General features: G+C 35.8%; 1 protein-coding gene across 9 annotated transcripts in view; it reads right to left on the reverse strand.

The window, feature by feature from the left end:
* Positions 1–22,365, reverse strand: part of ADGRB3 (adhesion G protein-coupled receptor B3) — a 466,027-nt gene that overhangs the window by 276,724 nt on the left and 166,938 nt on the right. For 7 of the 9 annotated variants that reach the window (XM_074581468.1, XM_074581465.1, XM_074581463.1 and 4 more), the window contains 2 exons: positions 5,601–5,711; positions 316–477 (listed from right to left, as the gene is read on the reverse strand). In XM_074581468.1, coding sequence (XP_074437569.1) covers positions 316–477; positions 5,601–5,711 — 273 coding nt within the window. The remainder of the gene's footprint in view (positions 1–315; positions 478–5,600; positions 5,712–22,365) is intronic. The other 2 variants (XM_074581466.1, XM_074581467.1) reach the window with 1 other exon arrangement.

The raw sequence follows: 22,365 nt of genomic DNA on the forward strand, positions 1-22,365 counted from the left end.
CCCTAGTTTGTATTTTGTACTCACACTACGCCTTCACTTTTCTGAGTGAAAATCAGAAAATACAGACATTTTTAAAAAATCTGAAACTGTCAGAAGAAGGGACTTTTGTTGCATATCTTGACTGTTCTGAAAGTAAAAATAACAATCTACATGACCAAATTTCACAGCTGAATAGAATTACACTTCTCTGCTTCGATTGATATGCCCTTATGAAATTCATGTTAAAAATAATAATAAAAAAGATATAGTTTCAAATTCTTATCATTATACAGTTCAAAAACATCCACAATTTTATTTATTGGCTGCTAACACTACCTGGACAGAGGGCAGTGTTATTGCAAACCCTTGATTCTCTTAAAGGGCCGCTGCAGTGTGTCCCGTAAGGTGATACACAAGTTCTGGTTCGCACCTGCGACCCTTGACCACAAGTAACTGAACACGTACTCCACTGGGCCCACTCTTCAACACCAGATTCACCTGTATTCAAGACAACAAACAAACATGAATATAGACATAAGTATTAATGAGACTTTTTTTTTTTGCTGAAGCTCGTTATTGTCTGCTCTTATAAATCAAAGAAAAAAGTACCACACCAAAATAAATATTTAAAAATTCATGGAGTAAAGCAGCTGTGAAAATATGCAATGAATAGAAAATAAAGACACCTACAATGCTGCAGTCACATAACGTCTGTCAGAGAGAAACACTTTGATCGCTTAGCATCATTTACCACTTTATGAGAAGTACTGCCCTTCAACATTTTAGAAACAACACCGCCCTCAGGATGTTAAAAGAACATAGACAACTCTTTTTATATCATAGCAAAGGATTTATCTTTGATACTTATACTTGTGACTCTAGAATGAAGGCTAGGTAATAGTTTAAGGAACTCTAACAGTAAGGGAATTCTGATTAGGAAAAAACCCCAAACCAGCCCTATAATTTCTTATCTTTTCTTCAGCGGAGGAGAGCCATCTAGCATTTGAGAGAGGTTCCCTAGAAAAGAGAAGCACTTTGCTTACCAAATTTTAATCTGAATGGTGGGATGGGAACATTGGTTTGATCATTTACTGCACAGATCTGCTCCTTGCTTTTGACCTACAGGTGTGCTAAACTCTTGGATGAGCAAGACCTCATTCCTGCATATAATACATACCTCTATGTGATTTATTAATACCATACATTTGAATAATGCATTTTTTTTTTAATTGTTGAGAGATAGTGCATTATGTTATTTCTATCTTTTTGAAAGCAAATAATGAAACAGGTCTTCTTGGATGGATGCTCAGGGAAAAATGCTTAAATTTAGTTTCCATGAACAGCCATACACACAATTTTGGAATTCCTTTCAAAAAGGCATTCGTGTTCAGAAAACAAATGCAAAAATAATGTGAACATACCTCACTGAAAAATTTGAGTAAATACTTATGGCTTCATGTTCACCTTCTTCCATTAAAAGTTAGTATAAAATGGCATGATGAAGCCTCTATTACACCCTTGATTTTTAAACCTAAGTCCTTTTTGAAATAAATGGGATTTTCTGCTTTAAAGTAAGTGGCATGATACAACTTCGCCTCTTGAAGTGCTTGCTTAAAATTTCAGTTATCTCAATATACCTCCAGTCTTCCAAAAGTTTTGATATTGGTTGCAATCAAGGGAATGTCTGCAAACTAGGAAGGCTCTGGTGTTATCTTCCAAGAATGTAGTAAATGATACACTATTTCTTTGAACTGTGCTTTTCTAGCAAGCATCTGTCCAAGTTCTTTTTTTTTGTTTCCAGAGGCCAAGCATGAAACCTTTGCAAAATGCTTGTCTCTGCTAGTCTTCTAAGAAGCAATTCTAAGGCTATTTAATGTTATTTTTTTTGTTTTTTTAAATGTACTTCTTATTCAGTAACAAGACAGCATGCTTTATAATTAGCACAAAGCTCTCTGCTTTTCATAAAATTATATACAATTCTAACAACTTATATGGACAAGAACAAAATGATGAGATTTTTTAAATACAAAAACTCATTGAAGTGAGTTTTGCAGTCATTTTCTTTATTTTTAGGTGAAAAAAAATTAGAAATTTAATCACTGATTATTATTTTAATCTTTTTTTCTGAAATGAGTTTAGCATTTTAATTAGTTCATTACATGGATTGATTCAGGTTAGACAATATAATATGGTAAATATAGCTAATATCTAGGTAGACAGTAACAATTATAAAATATGTATTATAAGCCCTATGTACATGTTAAAAATACCTGCATTACTGGGCTAATATTTTTTGTCTTTTCCTACATTTGAAGTTTGACTTTGGCGTTGTTAAAATGGTTTAGATGAAAGGTCAAACAGCAGAAAAAGTCAAAGCTATGTTTCTCAAGATGTTCCTCATTATGTAAAACAGTCATATATACTCAGTATAAATTATCTATTACCCAACACATACATGGTGACAGTGCATAGACAATAAAATACAGAAATTAAGTATTACAAAATTAAGATATCTGAAATTTTAAAAGTGGTAAAAAGTTGCTCTTAACCCTTGGAATATGATGAAAAATAGCAGTAACATGATATTAAGAAGTGTGATTGTATTGAGTGAATTTTGAAATGAATATTCGTTATTAAAAGTTCTGAGCATATATGTACTGTCCATTCACAAAAGGCAGAATCTAGCAATATATTTCAACATACCTATAGGACAGAAGGCTTAAACATTTGCTGTAGCAAGATCCTCTGCACTAACATAATGTATGATGCAAAAAGAGTGAAATCAGAGAAAATAAAGACCAAATTTATCTCACTAGCTGCTTTACTTCCTTTTGCACAATGCATTATGATTTTTTGGTAATTTTTAATTTTTCAGAGTATTTTCTACTGCTGTCGGTAGGATTATTACTTATTTTAAAATATTTTAAGAGGAAAACATCTTCGCAGACATATCATACCATAGTTAACCATTTTTGATTTAAGCAAATAAAGACTTTATCTTCTAGTATAAACCTAGAGTCCCTATGTAATCTGCAAATGCATCGTCCATCATTTTCTTTACATCTTTTCCATTTTTTTTCTTTTCTGAAATGAAAATTTCAAAAGGGCTACGTTTTATTTTCCTTTTAGTTTTCAGTTACTTGACAACTCTTCAATTTTTATATCTATCGTATTACACCTACAATCTCAAATTACTATTGGCAAGCTACCAAGCCCTTGTTCTCCCTTGCTGCTCGACATGTAAGAGGAAACATAACTTACTGTATGGAAGGCCTCATTGATCTGTGTAACACTTACCTGTATTATACTCTCTAAATCCCATAACACCTAAGGGAAGGATCAGTCCAAACACATAAAATGACAAATATAGGACAATAAATTATTCAGACAATATTTTTTTAAATAAAAATTTTTACTGCCTCATATCACAAACAAACAGGAAATGCATATTTTAATACCACTTTTTAAAAATCTTCCATTCCCATCAAAATTCAGTGGATTAAGTCCACTATTCTAACTATTACATGCTTTTCATAAATACTTTTCAGGACAATTCTCTATTCCTGTCTCTCCACCTTTTTAAACCATATAAACATTTTGTTGCACTCTTGCATCTGTTTTATTATTGCACAAAAGAAAATATTAAACATGGTTAAAATATAAGAAACCTCATAATTCAGTATCCATTTACTTTAAAGGCTATTAGAGTTCTTAGTATATGGGTAAATTTATGAGATAGATATGTTAGAAAAAACCTTATGAATCAGTTTAAGAAGATATCACATTAATTATATCACAAGAAAATGAATGCATTAGAGGTGAAGAAAATATGCAATGATCACTACAAAGGAAAATCAAAATGAAGAAGAGATGAAAATTAGTAAGTATGTCCAAAAAGAGCGCAGTATTACTTAAAATGTGTTAACCTACAGTATGTAAAATACAGATTTCCTCAAAGCTGGGCATTTAAATTTATATGCTCTGCTGATACATCTCACATGCTTTCAGAACAGGACCTTGAAAACCAAGCTTGTGTAATTTTGAACGTTCATATCCCACTCCACACACACAATCTATCAGAAGGTGATGGCATAAGTGCTGCATTTATAATGCAGTTCTCTAACACCCATAATAGATGCACTGCAATGCATGACTAGAAATTATAAAATACAAGTTTCACCTGATAATATGAAAGTTTTAGGGATTTATATGAGGAAATAAAACAGATCATCTTACTTATTTTTGGAGTAATTGTATGAATTCAAGAAGCAGCATAAAAGCAAAAGTGTTATTCTATGTAGTAAGCAACTAACATTATAAGTCTGAGCTAGGTATGTTAAGTAATAAGTTCTACTTCCCTAAACAAAATCTGCATGGAGACCAAGAGGGTTCTGGACTCCCCTCTTCCACTACATTTCCTTACAGTAGCATCAACTGGGAGTTAGCCATAAAAGTAGTCCTATAGATTAATAGGAGGGAAACAGACGTATTCCCCTTCTAAATTCTTTACCAAACAGATCTACACTGATTGGCTCTACATGTATTTAGATTACTTCAAATATTTGATTTCTGCAAATCTGTTAAATAAAGCACCCTACTACTACAGAATTCAACATGCAACATAACTAGAAGCAATTATAGCTCTTTTACTAAAGTGAATATAAACTGGAAGCATTATGTATGACTGATGCAGGCATATTTTCTATGTTAGTAACTATGGAATACAAAGCAAGTTGTTTCAAATCCATACAATAATTATGGGACACAAGTATTTCCACGCAGTAACTTACTGGAATGCAGTGTGTAAGGAACTGTTAAAGAGTTAGATTTTACCAACAGATACACAGATCATTACTGATGTCAAAATGGACAGTCGTTTTGGTGTATGAGAGCTTAATTCAACTCACCACTGAAATTTTGTCATTGACCTCAAAGGCAGCTGTGGTAACTGTTGGTAAACAGGCTTTTTTTTTTTTTTTAATTACTTCAGCTCTAGGTTTGTTATATCATTTTGGTATCTTTATCTACAGAAGATGAAGTTGCTCAAACAAAATTAGAAAACATGTTTAGATGAAAAACTGTTAGATAATTTGCACATCCAATTAAAAACTACTTATGGCCAATTTCATTTAGCAATTATGAATCTGGAAACTAGAGAATAGAGCGTTGTGCTGGGCCAAAGATAGTAAGTGCTGAATGTATGCACATTAAAGTCACCCTTGTAATTAATTAATTTGATAAACGCCTAAAGCTGGGATTAGACCTCAGTCTACTTATAAAGAAATTCTGAAGCATGTTCTTAACATCATCTTTCAAAAAAAGTTAATGTGTCACAGTAAGCTGTCCTGTGTCTTGTACGTGTGAGACTGCTTTTACTACTAAAGAAATTCACGTTTACACTAAATGATTTGGTATCCACATTCATAGTGCATGTTTTTGCATGATCTACCTAATTCTCAGCTACTTTATTTATGGACTTTAACTGGTGAAAAAAAAATAAATGATTCAAAAAAAGTATCAGCTTAGAAAACTGACAAATATGCAGCAAAAGATTATGGAAACATGCAGTGGTTTTGCTAAAATTAACAACAGTAAATAGAAAAATGTAACTGATGTATTACCAGTTTGTGCCATAAATTTAGCAGCATCAGCTTGTTCCTGAGGGACCCTTTTCTCATGAACAGATCGAGGTCGCTGACTTTTAATTGTATGATCTCCCATCATTCCAAATTCTAAAGACAGAATAAAGGTTTATGAAAGCTTGTGTGTAGACATTTCTCAAAAGTCACATACTGTCTCATGCAATATGTTCCTAAACATACCTGGAAGTTGCTGGTAAGAGTCAGGCAAGTGATCATGGCAGTTAACATCAACTTAACTTTGCTACACTCAGCTTTTAATAAATCCTTAAATTTGTTTCTGCAGATTTTCAAACATGATTTTATTGTATGAACCAACATTCAATGTAGTGACACATACTATAAATCAGCTGTATGACACTGGACAAAAAACAATTATTCAAATGCAGACATTTTATTCCTATATTTTGAACCAGTGCAAACCACACCAGAAAATGATTGTGACAGTGTTAGACATTGCTGTTCTACTGCAGAGCCTGTTGCTCCTCCAGAGGACTTCTATTTCTGCACTCGTCTTTCAGGCTGACGAAGCCTTCAACAGAGATAACAAGTCATCTTTGGGAATGGTGGCAATGAGAAATAATAATAATTTAGCCAACAAACTGCTTAATTTTTAGGCTGAATCCAGCAGAACAAGTGCTTGTGAACTGCTTCCTTTCTGAAACCTCTAAGTTATAAAGACTATAGATTGTATCATGCCCTCAGTATTTAAAAAGAAGTCCCCATTGATTTTAGCAGGGAAATCTAGGTAAAAATCAATGACATAAAGGCCCTGAGCGTGGGAGATGAGAGTGCTTCATTTTTCATCGTATCACTGCTGTCATTTTCCCTCTCTGGTCCTGCGCAAACCTCCCAGCCTTCTACCTCAGACTCCATTTCTCCTTTCTGTGATGAATTGTGGAGGGTCCTTTGAACTTAGAGGGGGACTGCTGCATCTTCAGCACAGTTCCCTCTGGTCCTCCCAGGCACACACAGCTGTCCGCAGCTTGGTACTAAATAAATATTCAGTTTCTATTGGGGCTTTAATTTAGGAAGTGTGTGCTGGCAACCGTGGGTTAACATTAAAACTACTTCAGCTAGAGCCACATGAAGTTTCTGATGAGGCAGAAGATGCTTGAAGCACTAGCAATAAAAAGATAAAAAATACCTGTCCGCTGGAAGGTTACCTTGCAAATGCAAAATTCAAAATTCTCCCCAATTTGTAAAGTCATGAAGATAACAAAACTTACCTTCCTGCCTCAAAAAATGCAAAACGTTATGTAAGGTGTAAATGCTATTTTGCAAACACATTGTTTTGATAAATCATTAAACATATTTAAATTTCTATTTACAGTGAAGAAATAATAAAAGGTAAATATATTTTTAAGGGGTCAATCAGCAGAGAGAGGTGTTTTTCCCTTCCAGTAAGTTATTAATACATTTCTCCAAATTAGTGTTTCTTTTTGTAAATATTCATTAATAGCACCACTTAAAATATAAATTTAATTATTCATTTGAGAACAGCAATGCAGTTGGCATTCTAAAGAGAATATTTGAAAATCTAATGAATAAAATATATTTTGAGAACTAAACATCCAACATTTTTAATACTTCCCAGAAATACATATAAAAGATAATTAAATTATATATATACATACATATATATAATATATGTACATATATGTATGTATATACATACGTACATGTGTTATAAAATTTTATGAATATATTTTTACAAAATACACCTCTTCTACAGCTCCTCTGTTTTAAGATAGCTTTTTATTCTCTGGGAAATTCCTTACTATAATTAAGGTTTTACAATCAATCTTCTAACGCAAATTAAGATTAGAAGGATACTTTTACAATTTTTACAAGGTGCAGTCCAGATGACCATTTAAACTGTAATTAACACGGTGAAGGACAAGAGACTTTTCCCTTGAAGAGACTGTGAAAACAAGGCATGTTTGCTCCGAGTTTGCTGCCTGCGCCTTGCCTGCTTGTCAGGCAATTCAGAGGATATGGCACCATTCTTGCAGAAGACTTAATTCTAATTTTTAAGTTACAAACAGAGTGCAATAATGGGAGACCTTTGCTAGAGGAAGGCTTTCCAGAGGCATACAGGGAGGTGGTGAATGCTCCGGTCCCAGTCCCGCAGCATCCCGTGCTGGGCACAGCTACATGCAGTGTCCTGCCGGACAGAGACCTCCGGTGAAGAGGCAAAGGAAATTCTGGGAGATCAGTTTTCAGGGTTATGGTTTACACCTAGCGTAGCTCCATTCACAACGATGGAGTTACTCATGAGTATCACCAAGCAAAACAAAATACAAGTCGCTGATGCAGGATCTAATCATGCCCCAACTTTTTCGTTTTTCCACTTAGCAACAACACATTTTTAATTTACACGTTCAATTTGCTTCAGCTATTGCTGATGGTCTTTGAGATGCACTTTTCAACTAATCTTCTTCTGATATATTAAGCATTTATATAGTAAAGATATAATTATATATTAAGAATAAATTTTTCATAACAAAACTAAAAATATTTCTTTATCAGTTGTGTCAAAAAATGAAACCAGACTTCTGCAGTGCTCTCATTTTCATATTCATATTCACATTCAGCTGAAGTTTTTAACAAAATGCTGCATGAGAACAAAACCGGTAACAGGAAATGCAGTGTACTGGCATGAGTGAGGACTTTAAGGCCTCATTAAAATTCAGGCCTTGCAAGAAAAGAAAAATAAGGGTCAAGTACATTTTCGTAATGGGATCAGAAGTGTCCAGTTTCTGTGTATAAGTACAAACAGGGCTCTCAGAATTGTTTAATCTAAGAACCTCAACAGTAATGCATTTTTTATGAAGCATTTTATAATAAAATATCTTACTTAAGTGACTGCTGTAGTTTATAATAAATACTAAATAGAATAAAACTTTCCTCCATTTTCAGATCCTAGCTAAATAACGAATGTAGAAGATGAATCAGTTATGCATTTTTTTCCCTCAATACTTCATAAAGGAGAAGTATTTAAAGGTATTCTGGGCAGGGAAAGCGTTTTAACCCAAGTCAGCCTAAAGTATGACCAAATGGCACCGTGGTTTCAAGGACCTCATTTGTGTGGGAAAAGTGATAGGAAGCATTTTACTCTAGACAGTGCCTGGTGTAGAGGTGTCCTGCATGATTCAAGACGTGATGTCTGGGATACAGTATTGGATGTTTGAATTGAGATTCTGAGTAAAGGAATTTTTCTCTTTCTCACTCTTCTTACCTAGCTCTTGCTGCTGAAAAGAAGTTTTCTAACCCAGAAGAAGGTATTTTTGCAGACATCAGTTTCTGTACAGAATTTTTTGGTGATTCCTGTCCTCATTTTCCCTTGGGTGGATCAGGACAGCCCTTCTCATCTTTTACCTCAAACATCGACATTAATCAACTTGATTCATTAAATAAAGAGGGACAATGAATCTTTTCAGCAGCAGACAAATACATGGCCTGATCCAGAAATTGCCAACATGACTCTAAGTTTGGAAACATGAAAGGGTTTTAATACTTTTTATTACATTGTTAATGCTATAATCTACCTGCATGAGAATAAAACTCATAAAGAAATACCTCAAAATGTAAATAACAAATAGCATTATGGGGAACCTTAAATGGATCATTTTAACCAGACCATGACTTATGATCAATCACAACATATTCCAAACATTTGTGGTAGAAAATCTGAGGTTTAGTTATCCGATAAAAGAATTTATCCTGCCATCAGTGGTCCTTTGGTGGCTATGGAAGTACAATAGCTTCCTGCAATAGGATGCATATTCTTTCTCTCCTCAGCTGTACACAACGGATCAATGCTTGAAAGTATTTTAGCAATGCATATATCTTAACATGGATGTGATTTATCATTTCATTTTACATATAACTCTGAAGCACTTCCATCTAGGATTGAAATAAAAAAATAACGTTTTCTGAAATTCCAAAGTTTACAGTTGAGTATTCTTTACAAAAACTCTTATCTGTAGTCCCATTGGCTTTACCTTTAATTTTATGTTATGTTATGGGAATTTTTATTCCTATTGAGTAACCTTTTTAGTTTTTAAAGGAGAAGCTAAAATCTTGCGGCCAATGTAGGTGTACGATTTTAGGAGAGAAGAGAGGTGCCATGTGCTCTCTGTAGGAACAAAGAAGAAAAAACATCTGTTAACAGTACAAAAATGCAAAGTAGGAAGACTGAGCAATACAGAAGAAAAATACCGTCTTTGCAAGTTTCTACTCACCAATTGCTAGTCTTTGCTTTTTAACAAGTGGATAATCATTAAAGTTAAGGTCATGTCAAACAGATTTTATGCCTAGGCTGTTTAATAATATTTGTAAGCCTGTTACATATGTATCCTAGTCATCAGAAGACATTATAAACCATGTTGGTTTGTCTCATGGTTATTTTTATGTCACATTTCATGGGACTTTCACAGTGTAAATGTATTGATATGGTTATAGGTGTACCATCTACTATGAATTGTGCTATTAATGGTACGGAACACACTGGCATAATAAAAAAGTATTTTCCAGCACAGTACTTGGTGAGGACTGCATGAATGAACTGCTGAACTAAAAGAAGTGATTCTGAGACCTTTAGGGTTACCCCTTTAGGGCACGTAAAATATAAAGCAACCTCTGGGTGCTGCTGAGCATCCTCAGCTTGTACTAAGGTGGGATGGTGAGCAGCTCCCTGAAGGCTGATCAGAACCTTAAAAGCAAGAAGAGGCAATCGATTCCCCAAAGTGACTGTCATTTTTTTCTCTCACCCACAGCACTCCGGCAGTGTACTTCATACTATTCTACCCTCTCCTGAACTGTAAATAGTCAAATGAGTGTTTTCAATTACTCTTGACTGCGGAATGAATATTAAAGGCCTTGCAGCCAGAATGTGCATTAATGCAAACCCTCTCACGTGCAGTAGCATGGCATCCTCTCTGTGCCAGCACACAAATGTTTTTCCCAGAAATTATGCAAAATGCTGATGTAAGTCCCAGGTGAAGGGGAAGAAGGGGATGTAGAGGGGGAAAGGAAGAAAGAGGCCTATAGAAATATATAAAGAACCAGTTTGTTTCAATTAATTTTTGGACTGAGCTATTGAATGATTTCAATAGATCTGATTAATTGCAGACTTCCCGGAGCTTGAAAAAGTTTCCTGCACTTTTAATGTCATCATAGCCCGTTCTAAAGTTTCTCCCACAAAGATACTAGTGCAATATGCAGCAGAGGCAGTACTCGGGGTTTCTCATCACATTGGCAGCTGGTCAGTACAATTTCTTCTGGTCACTAGATGGCAGAATGTGTGTTGATTTAGAAGCACAATTTTGCGTTGAATTGAGAAACTGGGACTTTCTTTTGCACTATAGAATTATCTCCCATATAAAAACAAGAAATAATTTCATTACATTCAAAGGACTGAGGAGGTTTTGTGTGCTTTTTTTTAGTTCTTCTTTTATAGGGCTCGAGTTAAAAAAAAAACAACATAACACCCAAACCAAACAAAACACGAGCTGCAGGTTGTTTTCCCTTACAGTAAGCCCCATGACAAAAGACAAGAAAATCCCAGAAGCGCTCCCTTCCTTGTCTCCAGCTCTGCTTCACTGTAGCAGGGCACCCAGGCCCCACAAGGAAGCACTTGTTCTCAAATGCTGCATTGACAGGACACAGAGCTTCAGGGCATCAGTGAATATCGTCACTCTACAGTACAGACCTAAGCTATGGCTTTCTATGGGAACCCCTTAAAATGTTATTTCCTCACCAGGTGGGCAAGTTGCCAAAATGGTAACATAGCTATTAGCTGAATTAGATTTCCATGGGAACCTCTTCTTAGCAAATGTGGAAAATGTTCTTAAAACAGTCTTTGCCTACTTCCTATGTAGATCCTGGTCCCATAAAAAGTCCTCTTTTGGCTGTCTGAAACAGTATAGAAGAGCTTTTACCAGTTTCAAAATGAATGGAATAATTTCTTTTACCAGAGTGAATTAAGATCTGAACTGAGCTGTATTCATGAACACAGTGAGAAGGATATCCTATTACTCATCAAAACATGGAGAGGATTTTTATAGTAGTGAAAATATGAAAGGCAATAGGATTTCTACTAGCAAGTAATTTTTTTTTATAATAATTTGGTAATAATTTGGTTATAATAATTGCATTTTATCAAGTAAAAGATAGGTTAATATTTGTAGGAAATTAGATACAAGATTTCCTTTCCTCACCCACAGAGATATACTAATATATACACGTATACACTCTTTCATCTTTCAGAAAATTAGGGAAAATAATTATGTATTCTAAACAGTCAACATATTCTACATAGGTAATTAGTTTGTGTTTGTCTCTAGGGAGACCCATTTGCTCTTAGGAAATAATGTTGGATTAGTACTATTGCTGCTATTTTTCATGATATAAGAAATGAAATACTACTGAATTAAAATATAAATTATAGCACAAATCCTGATGAGCTGGTCTTTCTTGTGGCAATGCAATCTGCCATCTCTCTGTGCACCTCTGCAGTGGCTACCTCGGCCAGACATTATCTTCAGTGGGATATGAACCTGGCTACAGATTTGGTCAGTGAAGAATATCATAAAGATGTAATATTTATTCACTTTGCATCTGCACAGAATGTTGAAACTGTGGAAGCTCTATTACTTGCCTTCCTGGGCTCAATTGCTCATCATTTTACACCTAGGCAGGAGAAACTGAGCATGTGAATGTAGTGAAGTGACTCATACCTGTTCAAAATGAATGTAAAATGTCACCATGGCAGGTACTGTGTTTTCACATGTGCTTTGCAGAATTATAACTAAGCAAAGAAGAAAAGGAGGGGTGAATGAAAGCCCAAACTGCAGCTTTACCCATTTATATCTCCACTAAATCTGGCATATTTTATAATAATCATGGTCAGTATGCAGAAGATGCTCTGTAGTTCACATTTTTCCCATTCAAATATTTCCCTAGTAATGTATCGCAAAATGTCTGTATTCAAACAAAAATAATAAAACTGATAAAGGAAATTTACATTATTGAGTTTAACATTAAAATCGCTAAATTCAGCAGTATATTATTCTCTCATCTTCCCTATTGTTCTCTCTAGAGATTCATGGATGTAATAACACATTAAAGAATGAAAACACAGGGGATTACTTTTATTTATTTTTGCTTTTTAAATGAAAAATTTTAAATGTATTCTCTTGTAGTATTCTCATCATTTTAATGTTTCTACTATAATAACTTATTCATGTGTAGCCTTTAAAAATTTAAATCATGGTATCATAATAATACTTTGGTATCTTCATTGCTTTTTTACATTTCATACTATTATACTTTTGCATTAAGCATTTTGCTTTTATCATATATTTAATTAATTGAATTATTGATATGTTTAGCTAGTGCAGTAGTTATTTCAGAATAGTAGCATTTTTATACAAACCATCTCTTTTTAGTGAACACTGCAGCAAGCTACCTAGATATTACACAGGCTAGTGTGTGCCTCTCTATTGCTCTATATATTTACAACTCAAGAGAAGTTGACTGAGGATAAACTGTAATTTTCCATGCTATTCTTGAATTCAATAACTTCATTCTCTTTCTTTTCTGTTCTAGAAACACTAGAAAGGTAATTGTAGAAAGCAGGATTTACAAGGACATCTAGACTATTTCCTTGCCCTGCAACTATCTACGGCAGACATTTCTGCAGATGGTTGCCTAATCTTTTCTAAATGATAGCAGCATTCATTAAAATTGGAGATGAATTATCTATGAATTTATGACAGGAAGGTTTAAAGTCTGTGAAAGATTCTGAAGCTGTATGAAGAGAAGGAAGAAGAATCAACATTTTAAGTAATAGGTACTGCAAACTCTACTCACTAAGCACAGTTAAACTGAATGTGTTTTTTTTTTCCAAATGGTAAAGCTTCCAGGTGAAGCTAAATGATATTGCATGCATTTTTTAGAGCATTTTCTTGTCCTTGTTTAAGTCTCCTAAACTGTTTTTACAAAAGAAAAATAAAAAACGGAGGAACTATCATGTCACTGCATGTGAATTTTGCACACTACATTTTTCTCATTGCTGGTACCACAAAGCTGGCTATTCATATGCAGACATCATGGGTAGCTGCTGAATTTTATGTACAGAGGAGAGGAGAGGAGAGGAGAGGAGAGGAGAGGAGAGGAGAGGAGAGGAGAGGAGAGGAGAGGAGAGGGGAGGAGAGGAGAGGAGAGGAGAGGAGAGGAGAGGAGAGGAGAGGAGAGGGGAGGAGAGGAGAGGAGAGGAGAGGAGAGGAGAGGAGAGGAGAGGAGAGGAGAGGAGAGGAGAGGAGAGGAGAGGAGAGGAGAGGAGAGGAGAGGAGAGGAGAGGAGAGAGGAGAGGAGAGGGAGGACAAGACCCTTGGCTGCCGTAACCTGACCTGGTTCCACCTAGCCAGGCCAAATTCTGTCAGCTGAGGATGTGGTCTAGAAGATCTTTTTTTTCAAAAGCATAGACCTACTTTGAGCTAAAAGGTTCATATATCCTCTTCACAAGGATACGTAGCTTTTGCTAACCATCACTGGCAGGTTAACAATCACACACACGCAATTTCAAACATACTATTCCACCCAGTTTAGCCTGGGAGTTATGTGTATGGCACAGCCCCTTGACATGTACAGTGCTGCAATGGCTTCCAAAATGGACCTGGAACCTCCTAAAAGGTCTGATTTCTTATGGTGACACCTATGGCCTTAACAAATATGACTCATAAATCTTCTCTAGTCAACAGAATTACCTTAATGGGAAGACATAACACAAATGAAAGGAAAATCAGTGATTCAAAATCTAAATATCAGAACAGATTTTCACAATAACTAAATCCTTCCTTCAGAAATACATGCATGGGATTTTAAGTAGGAAAGCACATAAGAGATTTACCCTAAAACTATCAAGGAAAATCACTTGGACCTACATCTTTCAGGATTACTTGAAAACCCACTAGATGTTTTCACTGGATTTAGTAAAAGCACACTTCTGTAGATGTCACGGTTTAGGCTGGATGGCCACTAAATGTATCTCAAACCAGGACATTAGGTCTCTGAGATTCTCATTTCAGGGTCAGACTCAGCAATTCGTTTAATGGTTTTAAGGACACAGATATCACACTGAGGCTAAAAAGCAGTATTCCCCTTCGCTCTTGCTGCATAATCCACACTTAGAAAAAATATCTGAGCTCATCTGCTAACACATCCTTCCTACCTCTATGGCTCATAGTGTCAGAAAAAACTGCATGGTTGCTTTATTTGACAGGTGTTGTCCATGCAATGCCTCTATAAAAGCAAATGAACTGTTCAACTGTAGATCTGAGCTAAGCAATGCCTAGTTTGTCAACCACCTCTTACAGAAGTTCACCCTGAAGCCTGCATTAAGGAACAGCAGAGGTGCAAGATTTCTCTCCTCCTTAACACCAGATCAAATAGCTAATGCCAACATAGAAAAAAATACAGCAGAAAAAAAGAACCTAAAAGCAGACATATTTGATGGGCATAATCTATCTGATCATAATGTACTACTCTTAATACAGGCACAAAAGCACTTTACTGGGTTGAGAAAATGAATCCAGAAAAGAATTAGTCAGACTATGATAATGACACTCTGCAGGTCTACAAAATACTCTGAGAGCCATTAGTATACTTGATTTTTTTCCAATATACATATTTTTTAAAACTTTTTAAAATGCTGTTCTGTAGCTGAGATTTCTACTCAATCATGACAAGGTGCCTCCTGGTCCAGTTCTCCGATTAGATTAGAAAGCAATATAAAACACAATCTAGTCCAAGTGGCATTGATATTCATATTAGGGAGAACAATGGGGATGACACTACTGAAGTGTATCATCCTCAGAGGTGGAAGGGCATGCCTGTCTTTCATCAACAGGCATCAATGTAACTGATTTTAGTACCCTCATTGTTCCTACATCCCTACATGATGTCAGACACTTGAATCACTTCTTTCAAAATTCTCATGCATCTCCCGCAAATATACTGCAACCATCTATACCTTTTGACCTCCAGAATGATTAATGTCGGTGTACTCTATAGAGAATTGTGGCTGCTTCCCCTACAGATGTCAATAATAAGGATCATTAGAAAACATCTATTCCCTGACGGCTGCACAAGATATACCTCATGTAACTCATTTCAGCTTGTCAGCACAATATGTGATGTGGTTACCTAAAATCTATCTTAGCTCATCATGGCCCTTCATTTGAAGAAATGGTGCCAATAGTCAACATATATTAATATCTGAAGATAGCAAGCAGGGATTTCTTCAGTGAAGATGTTTAGTTCTGGACTTAGAACTGTAGAGACTGTGATACTCATTAAGCTGGGAACTCTGACTGTAAGCTATGTAAATGCATTCTAAGAATTACCTATTGCTTATGGACATAGAGGAACTAGTATCTCTTTCACAGAGAACTCTGCAGTTAGAGGTGTTTTATGTAGTACAAACAGACTTTCTCTTAACAGCTGGCGACCTTCAACTGGGATGTATATCATGGCTCTCGAAGAGAGGCTTAGGACTGGAATCACAGGATGCTGCTCCTAACTATGAACCTTTTTTGAATTCTCTCCAGAGCTACTTGCACATCTGCCCACAAATATCCTATAAATCTCTCCCATTGCCTCTACTCTGCTGTCTAGAAAGGGCTGGAAAAGAATGGTCTCACTGGGGAGCTCAGTAAAGTAGCTACAAAAATATCTTCTATACAAGGATATTTTCAAACAAGAAAATTGAATTTGCTTCAAATTATGTTTTTGCCTCTTGTGTGTTGGCTCTCTGAAAATATTTGAACGATTTAGTTACCTGAAAGAAGTGTTTTCAAATACAGTCTACTGTAAGCACGCATAATGGAATATTTATGGTAAGTAAATTCTGAATCAATAGATTAAACTATGCTCACTAGAGACTTAATAGTATATATGATGTTGATTGTCCAATCAGGAATCAGAATCAGAACTATAAAAGCAGTATGTCTAGTCACAGCTAGCCAATATGCATTATAAGGTGAAACTAAAAAACAGTGAGTATTGAGGAACAGAGGCGGCCTTTGTGGGTGGAAATAATATATTTTTTTTAAGAATAGCTAAAGTATTGGGGGCAAATAGGCAGATTTTGGGTATACAAGCTTTCAGCTCTGAAGTAGAAGCATCAAACTTCAAAGCTCCTAGGTGTTTTATTACTGCCACTTAAAACCTTGCCTTGCTTAGTACTTAGAATACCATGGCCCTGACACTACTACTAGAATGAACAGATTAGACATATTTCACATTCAGTTAAGTGGTTAAGAGTTAACATCAAAAACTGAATAAACAGAAGAGATTATAAACAGAAAATTCAGGAAAAAAAAAGTTGCCCACATTGACCACAAAAATTACACAGCGTGTAATATTTGCTTCAATCTAGCCATCAAGAGTAGCGTGAAAAGCTAATGTTGAAACTCACAAGGTACAAGTTCACAGAAGACCACAGAAAAAGAATCCTACCTTTAGACCTAATACAGAGACTACTCATTCTGTACTGATCTTGTGGAATAAATTTTACATTTTCCAGGATATATTTAAGTTTGATCTTTTCTATTTTTTTTTTTTAAAAAAAGGTTACTTCAATTTGGTATTCATTCACATCTGAGATAAATAAAGTACTTCTAAAAACTAAAACCTTATGATTTTAGAAACAACTTTTGGCAAATGAGAATACCACTCTGGTTTTTGAAAATCATTATTTGCTTGATATATAAGTAGCAAACGTCACTAAAATCTATTCAAGGAATCCTAGGTTTCAAAAGTAACGTTCCATTAGTTTTAATGAAGGTTTTGAAAGTGCTGCAGCAATGGGTCTGCAAAGCCTGACTGAACTGGAGTGCTCTGTGCCAGAACTGACTCTGGAGCCCTGAGGTAGTTATATCTACAGTCAGAGCAGTTTATTTCCCAGGATAACTGCAGAACCCATTGATGCAAGACATGGTTATACAAATGCCCACATGCTAACATATGTAAAACATCTCAAAAGGATAGTCTGGGTGCACAAGATCTACCTCTGGGAAAAGGGCTTGGTGCCACATGACAGCACATGTATAGAGTTTAGGCCATAGAACAGATGTTCCATTTCTTACTTCCATGTAATTTATATTTTAAAAAAATCATTACAAGTTCCCAGAAGACATGAAGAAGCAATTTTTTATGTAACAGATTCTGTCCAAAAAAAAGTCATTAATGGTAACATACAACCCCCTATATTGGTAATCACAGTTAGCACTTGTATATCATTTTCATTACTTTATATGCTGCATTTAAATTATTCTTTCCCACTATCAAAAGAATAGACAAGTCTTGTTCTGCTTCATGTTGTAGTTTTCATACTGAACATCAGAGTAACATCACCTACGACTGACAATAATTTCACCTCCACCAGTGTAAATCAAAAGTCATGAAATAATGGAATTAAATGTGTGTATAACTGCTGTGTAAGCAGAATTGGCTCCAGATTAATTCTTGTGGTTGTGAGCAGCACACAGGACTGATAGACCTAGAATAATAAGTTATGATTTTCTAGCTCCTTTCTCTATGCTCTGTTAGACCATGTGGATTCTTATGCATATCCATACAATTTAATCCTTTAGGTTACAGCAACAAATACAGCTAATTGAAGTATGATTTCTCTAAATCCTTATCCATGATAAGGTCATCTTGGATTTGCCTTTAAGTGGCAGTCTTTTAAAAGGTAATAACAATAAATGATTCCCAATATTAAGAATAGGACAGTACATTAGGAGAAAAAGAGCCCATTGGGAGAATGTCTGCTGCTGTTGTTGCCCTCTGCTGTTCTCTTATTACCCCAAGGCCCATCATCATTATTGACATTAAATGTTATGGTTCTATGCACTGGGTACGTACTAAACTGAAGTGAGGAGTGTCAGGCACTTTACCTTTGTCACGTGCCTGTGGCAGGGCCTGATCAGTTTGCTAAAAAAGTGATAATTGAATAAAAATAGTAAAGCACTTGTAGAGATAAAAATTATTATATGTGATTACTGGACTACTGGTGCTCTTCTGGACAAACGCCTGTAGCAATCAAGAAGCACACGAATATTAGTCTGAAGAGAAGATGCTGTTTGAAGTATATAAATAAGGTGTAAATTGTTGAATAAGGTAATTCTTGCTAGCTCTAGCAAGCAAGAACTCTTTGTGTGAGGGAAGACAAGTCCCTTAGCTGGTATTTACAGTCGAAGAAAATGTGAGTCCCATACCAGTTCCACAAACTACCTGTAGATCTAGAATTGGGACTAGTAGTTGGAGAGTTGCAATGCTTCTGTGGGCATTTAGCTTCCTAACTCTGGCAGTCAAAACACAGCTTAGGGTTTCTAAATAAAAGGACTTAAAAATTGAGGATCTAGGGAGAGTTTCTGGCCAAGTTATAAAAAGCCTGTGTAAACACCACTACCTCTAGGTGTAAATTGTTGGGAGGGAGTTTATTCTGGTTCGTCACATGCCCTCTGCAATGAGTAGAACCTCTCCCATGTCTAGAATAACTTACAAAGTTAGTTGTAGGACACGGAATTTGGAGTAGCAGAAGGGAGACTGCTGCAGCCTTCAGGGCATCAGGACAAACAGGAGTCCTGATTCTTAACTAAATAATATCAAAAGAAGAATGTCAGCCAAGCAAAAAAATGAAAAAAGAAAAAAAAAGGAAAACAAAGAAGGAAAGAAATCACATATGCATACATGTCTGATCAGGGTCAGTCTGGCTCTGCTCACTGAAGGAGGAGTCTATAGGGGTGAGGAAGACAGAGAATCATTTAATCATCAGGGCTTCTGTTTTCATTGGTTGTATCTGAACTGAATTCAGTGTCCTCAGGGTATATAAGCAGAGGTACTGTCTTTTAACTGCTATGCTTAACTAAAATTTTAGCATGTTTTATATATATATATAATTTTATTTACTATTATCTCTAAGCTAAATAATTTCTATTAGAAAAAAAATGTCACAAACAGTTGCAGGTGACAGGGAGGTGTCCCTGTCCACGGCAGGAGGGCTGGAACTAGATGATCTTTAAGGTCCCTTCTAACCTGAACCATTCTATGATTCTATATTGGTTCACTGTAACAATATGCAGCAAATGAACAGGTAAACGTATTAAGCCTAATTCAGAACTGACTGTACTAATGCTGTACCAGTGCATTCCAGTGGGCAGTAGGTGATATTTTTCATATGAAGAGATTATTTCACAAAAAAGCTGTTTCAAAGCCAGACTCATTGATTAATCTGAACTAAGAGTTTCAGACAAAAGAGAAGAAAGGCAAAAGCAAGAAGAACAGCATTCTGTAAAAGCTGAAAGAGCTGCTTTTTTTTTCTTGTTTTATTATAACTACATTTTGAATTTGAATTCTAATTAAAAAAAATCACTGAAAATAAAACAAAATTCCTTTCTGAGTTAAACATTTAATTCAGCCCCAAATATTGCTGTCTGTCTCGTGAAGCAAAAAATTATTATTATACCAGTGAACGAATTTGGAAAAATAGAAATTAAAAAACAAAAATTGCATCTACTCAAGCGCACTAGGATTTACATTAGAAGTAAATCATTACTTCCTATATTAAGCATCTTCATAATAAAAATAATAGCAACTTTACCTAGTGAAAAAGAAATAAAAGAATCATAATTATGTGGGATGTAATCCAAGAATCATAATTACATTGATCATATACAGGGATAAAATGTTAAAGGCAATAAGCAAATGATAAGCAACTCTGAAACCTGTTCATCCCACCCCAGAAGGTTGTTAAGAAATGAACATTTCTACATTCACACCAAATATGAAATAGTACTTAAGAATCTTTGAAACCCATGTATCTGTTTATATTTCTTATTCCATATACTTACGCACTGATGGAGAAATTGCGGCTATTTTCCGCATGTGCTGAGGATGAACAAATCGAGCCATGAGGAAAGTGAGTACCTGAAACCAGTCATCTTATTCTGCTTTAGAGTTGGCATACTGCTTCATGGCTGTGAATTTTTATCATGTCCAATCTATTGATGCTGCTGCTTGTCAGCTGCAGTTTTCATTAGGAAAAAGGAGTTAGAGCTGATGGTAGGCTTTGTAGGAGTTCATAAATATTCTCCTACTGTTCAAAACTGCTGCAATGAACTAAAAGCAGACATATTAGCTGCGTTTTTGAACCCACACGAAAGCAGAGCTATTAGGCTATAAAGCATGATCACTAGACATGTTAATTAAAGAATAAAACATATCAAATTAAATATGTCATTTTTTTTCCTGTCCTGGTCCGGGGCAGAACAACAAACCCAGCTCGTCAGTTTTTGCTCCTAACCAGGAGCTCTGCATCTTCATAATCCTTCCAGTGGGATCTCTCTGAATACTGCTTTTGGAATGGTTTTATAATGGAAGGGGAGAATAGTGCATGTTTGTCTCTGCTGCTCCTGCTTCCTTTGGTGACTCGAGCAGGGAGATGACCTGTGATCCTGCCAGGCTACGGGACTTTCTGCAGCACTCTGCATGGAGAGGCTGATGGCTGAGCGCCAGGTTGCCCTCAAGGAGTCTCTTCTATGGCCACTGACAGCCTGGTAGGACATTTTCCTTGGTCATCAATATAATGCTTGTACATCACTCTAAGGTCACTTTGATATAAATACCCAGTGACAGATGAGGCCTGTGGGGTGCTTGTTAGAGAGCCAGTGGTAGATATTTTATTTGAAGCCTGATCGATGGCAGCACAGCAAGGTTCTGGAGATCTGTATGTGTCACTGTAGAACCATAACAAGACCGTTTCTTCTTCAGCCACTGAGTCTGCAAATTTTGAACAGGGGCTTGTGCTCCTGCTTATAGACAGTTTGGTGAATCCAGTGGTCTTCACCTAGAGACAGCGAGACCACCCAAGCTCTGGAGGAGAACGCTGTCTCCCTCATGAATGAGTACAATCTCATTTGGACCAAGATGACTAAAGTTAGGGAGGCAGATCTGACTGTACAGGAAGCTGCCACTGCTATGGCCCTGGGGTGTTAGGAAAGGCAAAATATAAAGCTACTCCACGCTGTTTGCTATAAGTCAACAAACACAAGGGAACATTGGTTTAGAAATACGGCATCTGACATAGAAGATAGACCTCGGAAAAAGAAAGACAGAGATATTTTTTAAAATTGAGGTGGGTGTTTTTTTCCTTAAGAACAAGAGGAGGCCTATTTTCTTCTACTTATATATTTTTTTTTCTTTTAGAAGAAAATTATCCCAGCAGTAGTGCTTGAGATTCATTAGTGTCATTTAGAAATCTTTCCTTTTGATAAATGCAGTGCACATATTCATGTGACTGTTTCATTGGAAAACTGTTGCCCAGCCAACGCAGTCTACATAGATTGCTGTGAACTTGTGGACCCTAATTTTATATTTTAATTCCTCAACTTTACTTTCCCACCTATTGATAGTAGTTTCTTCTTTATTGTTATTGCCTTCTAAAAACACTTCATCTCAGAGGCTTTTGTCTGCTACCTCTTAAATTTTCAGGTTTCTTTGGTACATAAGAGCTGCTGAGCTGTACACTTTTCCACAGCACTACATGTGGTTGCAAAAATACCTCACGTCCTCCAGATCTGACTTTCTATCTGCCCCCCTGACTTGCTATTTGTATACCTAAAGCCTGTTCCCCCCCTGTATTCATGCTAATCTCTCTAAATCTATTAACTAATTA

The sequence above is a fragment of the Larus michahellis genome, chromosome 3 (assembly GCF_964199755.1).
Source record: "Larus michahellis chromosome 3, bLarMic1.1, whole genome shotgun sequence".
Lineage (NCBI taxonomy): Eukaryota > Metazoa > Chordata > Aves > Charadriiformes > Laridae > Larus > Larus michahellis.